Source organism: Panicum virgatum, chromosome 3K, assembly GCF_016808335.1.
Source record: "Panicum virgatum strain AP13 chromosome 3K, P.virgatum_v5, whole genome shotgun sequence".
Classification (NCBI taxonomy): domain Eukaryota; kingdom Viridiplantae; phylum Streptophyta; class Magnoliopsida; order Poales; family Poaceae; genus Panicum; species Panicum virgatum.
This window is the reverse complement of record NC_053138.1, coordinates 3,447,980-3,456,395: the sequence shown is the minus strand read 5'-3', so window position 1 is coordinate 3,456,395 and position 8,416 is coordinate 3,447,980. Positions and strand designations below refer to the sequence as shown.

Sequence of the window (8,416 nt, the reverse complement as noted above, 5' to 3'; positions counted from 1 at the left end):
TTATCTACATTTAATGCTCCATGTATGAGATAAAAGATTTGATGTGATAGATGAATAGTGAAGTTTGAAAAGAGAAATTTTAAAACTAAACACAACCCTAACCACAAATGCGCGCGGATACCTTTTCATCCGTCCTCGCATGGTCTCCGGCGCCGGTCGCCGCCGCGCCGCTAGGGTTCACACCTGCCGTAATTACGTACCAGTAGGACGACGCTACGCTGTTAAACTCGGTCCGTTTGAATCTGAGACGGAACGGTGTCGGAATGATGGATCCCGGCCACATGCGTGGAACGTTATTAAATTTTTTATGGCAGTGAGAACTTTTTCTCTTCTACTTTCACCCTCCTCCGCCTATTCATGCAACCGGCTACGGGCAGGCTCCGCTCATGGCTGTCCAGTGCCCTGCGTGTAATTTGTCACGCACGGGAAGGGATGATGCTCCGCGCAGGTGTGAATCCTATCCTCCTCGCACTGCTGCTGCTACAGTGGAAGCAGTGCCCGGGCCCACCGCGGCACCGTTTGCCATTGGTTCTTTAATGCGGGCGGGTGGGGCCAGCCTGGAGTTGACTGGCAGGAGACCCCTTCTTTCCCCACCCCACCCATCCATCCCTGTAGTATTCCTGTCCTGTCCCTCCTCCGTTCGTTGTATAGTTCCCTCGATCGCCCCCTCATCATCAGCCTCCACTACTACTAGAGAGTAGACTATTGTGTCGCATCTTTTCCGTTTTCCTTTCTGAAACTACTAGTACTACTAGTATAAAGTATTGGGCGGCCATTTTTAATTCCGCCATGTTTTTTTGAGCAAACATACAGAGTACAGCTTCTCCGACCTACTAGCACAAAGGTCCCTAGAAAACAAAAAAAATACAAACCAACCCTTGGAACCCCTGCAGGCCGAAACCCCCCGCATCCAACGACGGTGGCCGTCGCCGCAAGCCGCTCGCCGCAAGCCATCGGACAACCGGAGCTCCATCGCCAACAGCCTTTTAGCAGAACCGCAGTAGACGCCCGCCATCTTAGACGAGACAAAGCAAACGCTGAAGAACCATCGGTCGGGGACGCGCCTCAAGCCCCAGTGACCGTGGAGGCAGACTCGTCTGCGCCGACCAACGCCGCCGCAGAACCCGAATCTGCAGCTCCACTCTCCTGCCTTCCGCACAACCCAAAGCTGCCTCTCCACCATGAAACAAAAGGACAGCGAGCTCACCTCACGACGAGCCGCCACCCACGGACTCATGTACAGGGGATCCACACCGGGAGCCCCTCCTCCACGCGCCCGTCGACGGCGCCGGAGTGGAACGCCATCGAGACGGGGGAGAGCACGGGAGGACGTTATTCCTTGACGAATACGCTGCCGCCGCCTCGAGGTCGACGCCGAAAACCTAACCCTAGAAACCTTAGGACTTAAGCTACTACTCATCCCACCACCAGCCGGCAGGAGGCCAACGGTCTCCACCACCTCGCGACGCCCCGGAGGCCATCGGAGGCGGGAGAGACCGCCGGCTCCACCGGCGGGGACGCTCGCCCTCCCAGTCGCCTCTTTCAACGGTAGCAAAGAGGAAAGGGGAAGAGTCGAGAGTGAGAGGCCGCCGCTTAATTCCGCCATGTTATGCGTGGGTAAAAGACATTCTGCGCGATCAGCTTGTTTAATCATTGCCACCGTGGTAAAGATTAGCACTCGCTTGTGCTTAATATTATACTACTCACAGAGACAGCAGATATTCCTTGGCTCCCACTGTACTATGTGCCTTTTCTTTATGCATGTGTTTGCTGTCAGGTTCCGGTTACCAGTGGGTCCAAGCACTAAGGCGTTCTCCAACGGGGCACCGTATAAGGCCCCCCACCCTACGTAGGGGGGGCTTTGAGGGGAGCAAGCCGTCCAACGGCTCCCCCCATAGCTCCCCTGTATACGGGGGGAGTTGAAACTCCCTCCATATATAGAGTGAGTTTCAACTCCCCCTATATCTCTAATCACACTGTTTCTTCATGATATTAATCTCGTTTGAGCTCCGTAATATGATGATAATGCGTATTATGACAGTACAAATATTGTATGATTTTTTTAAAATTAAAAAACGATAAATAAATAGTTAGTTAATGAGTGATAGTATATAGATGGAATAGATATGGGGGGAATGGTTGGAGAGAAGGAGTTATAGGGGGAGGAATCTTTTGGAGGGAGGTAGTAAAATATAGTAAATAGTACGTTTGGGGGGAGTTGGATGGGGGGAATGGTTGGAGAAAGCCTAACACCGGCCTCACCTTGTTTTGGCAATCAGGTTTGGGAAAAAGGTTGCGCATGTCAATTTGAATTTGTTTGCCAAGAGTATAAAAACAGCCTACCACTCTGTGGTGAAAATGATCGTACAGTACAGAGTGGCTGTATAATTGTACACTGGAGTACACACCAGGCAGGCAGGCAGCCAGCCGTATGGGACATGAGGAAGAGAGAGAAGTAGAGAACGGAGAGCAGGTTGGTGCTGTTGGTGGATGAGCTGTCAGCAGCAGATGCTCCCCGGTCTGACACCCCCACCTGCAGTGTCCCCCGCCCCGCCCTCTTTCAATTCCATCCACGCCACAAAAACCATTCTCCGCTCAATCACGCGCAAAAGTTTTACAACACGCTCCCTCCCCACATCTAGCTGGCACTCATTGGCTACTCGCACCTCCTCCCTCTATTACTCCACACAAAGCAAACACCTTTCAGCGTATGCGTATCCAAGGGATTACTCATTTTTTGTATCTTATTTATTTTTCTCTATCCATCATAAATAATATATTTTATATTTTTTGAACAGTGCGTATCCAAGGGATTACTCATTTATTTTGGGACGGAGGGAGTAGCATATTGCTCAAGTAATAAGAGGAAAGTGTGTTTTGGTAATCATAAAAAAAATTCTGTATTGGGATAAAATTAGTAATATGTTGGAGCACCTTCCAATACCAAAATGATAATTTTTAGTATTAGAGAAGAGATGATTAATCTGCCGAAGATCCTCTTATTAAACTTCTATTTTCAAAAGTATTTTGCTATAGCCATCTTATATTTTACTTACTGACTGCCTTCGAAAGGTAGGAATTGGAGCACGCTTCATTTCAACCCTCAAGTAGTTTTCCATGCATTCTGATTAATTTCCCTTCTTCAGAAACGCATCGCCACCTACCACAAAAGTGAAAAGAGGACAGAGAAAGAGAGGAAAAAATTTAACACCAGCAACAACCACCGCAAAAAAAGGTAAAAACGCCGTCGTGAAAAAACATGCATGCATGAGCATGTAAGTTACTTTTAACCACTTACCACCAAACATGCCCAAGTAGCCATAATGCAAAGGCAGAGACTGGAGTGGGGGAAGCCACATGTGAAAAACATGCAAACCTTTCAAAATCCGGTAAGGACTACGGTCCTGCGGTGCCGCCTGATGCCCACACACTTCTGTTCTCTTCCCTAACTCACTCTGAGTGACCTCTGCCGCTGCAATTAGACTCCTGCTGATCCACCCATCCATGTGCTAAGCTAGGAATTATAAGATGCCAAGAACATTTTCTGGATCCTCTTCGTTCAAAAAATAAATCATAAATTTTTGGAGGTTTGCTTGCTGGTGTGGTGCACGTACTGGTGTGGGCGCATCGCATGTGGGGCTTGTGCAGAGGCAGGCTTTTGGCCGTGCCTGGCGCAAAGGCCGGAAAAGCAGGGGGAGGCCGCTGGATGGACGCCTCGCTCGGCCACACGATCCCACCCCCCGCTTCACATTTCTTTGGGTGCTCCGCGTCCATCATTCCGAGGACCCACGCACGGGTGACCTACTCCTCCCGCTCTCTTCTCCCGGTCAGGTCTTCCCTCCAAAACAAATTAAAAAGGACCCTGCGGAAAGCCAAAAGCAGGCAAAAAAGAGAGAGGGAAAGGGTGCTGCCAAAACCGTGCCGGGAATTTTCGGCTCCCCAAACATTTGGCTTCTTTTCAATTTTATTATTTGTCGTATACGAAAAATTGTAAGTTCTACAATGCTCCACCATCTCTAAGAGTTGCTTCAACCGGTCACAAATACATTACAAGTGTAAAATAAAAATCATATGCACAGATTTTTCTTAAAAGTTACTAATGTCCTAATTTTTCGCAACGTATTACTATAAACTATGACTATGTTCTTCTAATAAGAAAATCAGTGACCACCATTCTATATCCGGATTGATTTATTTTAGTACAATACCGTACTTTAAGGAGCTATAATAATGAATTATTGTAAACAAGAAAGCTACGCGGCGATTATCAAATTTTCATGGTTTATCTAAGCGCACCTGACATTTTGTATGCATGCACGTGCGGAGAGTTTGGCATCTAGACTGTCTAGAGTGATCGCGAGAGTGAATATCATGTAGTTTGAAGAATCCCGTGAAAGGAATTTTAATTTATGGAAACTTATTTCGTTGGTCATAGAACTACATATCTACCCACCGCGTCTAATTCTGTGTTAGAATAGTAAACATATGAAGTTGAATGACATATTTCATAGTAGTTAATATAGGTGAACAGCTTAGCACCTAAAAACTAGTATGCCAAGAGCGAAAATAAATGTGGTGAAAAATGCAATGAAAAGACTCGAATTCAGATTGTCGTAGTATGCACTGCTTCTTAACTTCAACCGACGTTGCCAAGTGATATTTTTATGTTCGTAGCTCTGATACACATTGCTAAGCGACACGTTTTGAAGAAATGTACCTAACTTCAATCGACATTGCTATGTTTCCATTCCAGTTATTCGTTATAATAGAAATAAATGTAATACGTATTTCCTAACTGCAACTGAGGCTGCTAATCGACACGTTCCTGTTGTTGTTTTGTACTACTCCCTAGCATCAATTGCTGCTGCTAAGCGACATGGTTCTGTTTCAATTTTTTTTTTGTCGTAATAATAGAAGAAATGTTTCTAACTTCTATCGACGTAGCTAAACGACATTTTCTGTTTCAGTTATTCGACCATCATAGAAGAAATGTATGACTTACTAACCTTGACCTATGAGCGTTTTTTCGAACTATATGACCGCGCGCTGAGTCCCTCATGTTGATAATTACGTTAATTGTGCTCAACGGCTCTAGATTATTGGCGAGTGATATTATAACCTAGTTTTATATTTTAAGAAAAGGCATATTTATTTTTTTTGCAGGCATAATTTTTTTGTTTAGAAACAAACTTCACCCCCCCCCTCGAGGATGGAAATTCGGACTGGTCTGTCGACCAATCAAAATGAAACGAAAGTGGGAATGTGAAAACGAGAGGCGACGCCACCCAATATCCGCTCTAGGGTTTTACAGAAGAGAACATATCTGGTGCAAATCATAGTCTTCGTGAAAATTTGTACAAACTACGGTGAAAAAAGTCATGTAAATAAAAAAAATCACATATGTAGATAATATGATGATATACAATTTTGTAAAATATCTTATTTAAACTCGACTTCGTTTGTGAGATATAAAAAAACAAATTCTAACAAATCATCTGGATAATTTTCTGGCTTGAAATTTGTTATTTTTATATCTCACAAACGAAGTCGAGTTTGGACAAGATATTTTATAAAATTGTATATCATCGTATCATCTACATGTGTGATTTTTTTAGTGAATTTAAACGATTTTTTGCCATAATTTTCACAAATTTTCACAAAATTATAATTTACACCAGATACTGTTCCTTTATACAGATGCCGAGAAGGCCGCATAATAAACAAGAATAAGCAAAGGCCACAACCCCACCTCGGCCACCCTTCCCTGTCTGTCTCTCTCCCTGCCCCCGCTCCCCCCCTTGGCTCCTCCCTCTTCCCTCCCAACCCCACCCCCGCCCCACCGCGCCGCCTCCCCACTCCCCCTCCCCCACCGTGCCGTGCGTGCCCTGCACGTGCTCCCTGCCCCCCTCCTCCTCCGCCCTGCCTCCGGCCGCCGCCACACCGCGTCACGCGGCCACCGGAACCCAAAGGCGCCGCCTTTCCATTCGGGCGGGCGCGCCCCTGCCTGCAAAGGAAGGTTCTCTGGTGCCTTTGCTCCTTTGCCGGGAGGCGTAGGAGCATGGACCACGGCGGCGGCGGCGGGGGAGGAGGGGGCGGGGCGCCGTCGAGCAGCAACAGCGCCGGGGCGACCGCCGCTGCTGGCGGCGCGAGCGGTGGCCGCGCGGGCGACCACCACCCTTTCTACTACGCCGGCCCGGCGGGGTCCAACTCCGGAGTGCCGCCGCCGCCGCCACCGCAGCAGCAGCCGTCCCCTTTCGCGAGCGCACTAGCTATCACGCCCGTCCCCGAGCAGGCGCAGCCGTCGTCCGCCGCGGGCGCCGACAAGAAGGCGCTCGTGCCGGCGGCGGCCCCCGCGGCCGGGCCCGTAGTGGCGAAGCGGCCGTCCAAGGACCGTCACACCAAGGTGGACGGCCGCGGTAGGCGGATTCGGATGCCGGCGCTGTGCGCGGCGCGGGTGTTCCAGCTCACCCGCGAGCTCGGCCACAAGTCCGACGGCGAGACCATCGAGTGGCTGCTGCAGCAGGCGGAGCCCGCCATCCTCGCGGCCACCGGCACCGGCACCATCCCGGCCAACTACTCCTCGCTCAACATCTCCATCCGTTCGGGAGCCGCCGCCGCCGCCAACCCCACCCGCGCCGCGCCTTTCCCGGCGCTCGCGCTCCACCCGCACCACCACCAGGCGGCCGCCGCGCCGCACGACATGTCCGCCATGATGGGCTACCACCACCACCTCCTCCCGCCGCAGCAGCAGGACCCCAGCGCTGGCGACGCCTACATGCGGAAGCGCTACCGGGAGGACCTGTTCAAGGAGGACGACGACCGCCAAGATCCGAGCGCGCCCAAGGCGCGCGAGCAGCAGCCGGCGACGCCGCCGTCCGCCGCAATGTGGGCCGTGGGGCCCAACGCCGCCGCGCCATCTGGCGGGTTCTGGATGCTGCCCGTGTCCGCTAGCTCGGCCGCCGCCGCGCGGCCGGCGGAGCAGCCCATGTGGTCCTTCAGCGGCGGCGGGACCGCCACCGTGCAGGCGCCTCTGCAGTTCATATCCCGGGCCAGCTACCCCAGCAACGCTGGAGGCGGCGGCGGCGGCATGTCGGACACCAACATAGGCATGCTCGCGGGGCTCAATGCATACAACCGCGGCGGAAGCGAGGACCAGCAGCCTGAAGGGGACCAGCAGCACGGCGGCGGCAACGAGGACGAAGACGGCGACGACAGCGGGGAGGAGAACCATGGCAACAACAGCTCACAGTAAGCTCCCGCGACGACATGATGATGAGCTCCGAATCCGCCGCCATGACCGCATCTTTCTGGTAGCTAGCATCCGCATCCAATAGGTGTTAGAGCTTAGAATTTTGCTGTCTTGCTCGACGGAGGATCGCCCTGAGCTGTCAGCGGATTGGGGTTAGGATGATTGGCTGGAGGAAACGGTGGCGTCAATCATGGAGATGGAGCGCAAGCTTTTGTGCAAGAAGCAAGTGAAGCAAGCCAAGCCAATGCAAGAGCAAAACTTCTTGCTAGTTCCATTAGTTTTTTTGGAATCTGTTTCTGTTGATTTTTTTTTGGATTGTTCTATGAATGATTGCGTTGGTGAGACGGGTGTGATGATGATGATTAGTGGGTCCCGAATTAGGAGGGCCGAGGACAGGAGTTTGAGAGGGATCGATCTGTATATACAGCTGATCATCTTGATTTTTCCCCTTTTTTGCTGGTTGTTAATTCTAGTTCCTCCTCGCGAATTGCAAGAATGTTAATTGTAGTCGTTGGTTTGCTCATGCATCGTCACCATGAATTGTGACTAGTTTCGTTGTTTCGTCATGGCGCTATTTTCTGTGGTCGTGTGATGTCTTGTGCTGTTCGATTGCTGGGTTTTTATAGCAATGATATTGCTGCGCTCATATCATTGGGAGGCACTTCTGTTGTTTCTTGAAGTCACTGGATACAATGCTTGCTTGTATTGCTTGTAGTAACTAAAAAAACTTGAGCAGCTACTACTTCATAGGCCAAAACTACATACATATTGCGATGTCACTGGATATGCAAAGCTGCATCTTTGTCCTCAGGCTCTGCATATGGCAAAAACCTTACTATTTTTTTTCACATGTTGTGTGTTATGTAGCTCAGAAATTCAGAATAGATTAATTTTCAATTAAACATCCTCATCCAATCCAAGCTGACCTCAAATTGGATTTCATTTTGCTACGAATTCCATGCTTGCTATTTGTGCCAAGCACAACAGTCAACACAAGCTGATAGAAGACAGTACTGATCATCATACTGTGGTTGTTACTGGCTATTTCTATTGTGCTCTTCACACGAGGTTTTCTAGGGCTAGGAAGCTACTAGCCATTTCTGGTAGACCGGAAAGAGCTCGCGCGGTGCCAAAAGAGAGCAGCATCGCATAGCATATACTCCCTCC

General features: G+C 49.8%; 1 protein-coding gene across 1 annotated transcript; it reads left to right on the top strand.

The window, feature by feature from the left end:
• The first annotated feature begins 5,845 nt into the window (after positions 1–5,845).
• LOC120696839 (transcription factor PCF3-like) lies at positions 5,846–7,772 on the top strand. The gene has a single exon (XM_039979855.1). It carries the CDS (start codon positions 6,059–6,061, stop codon positions 7,250–7,252), a length of 1,194 nt encoding a protein of 397 aa, XP_039835789.1. The 5' UTR covers positions 5,846–6,058; the 3' UTR covers positions 7,253–7,772.
• The last annotated feature ends 644 nt before the right edge of the window (positions 7,773–8,416 follow it).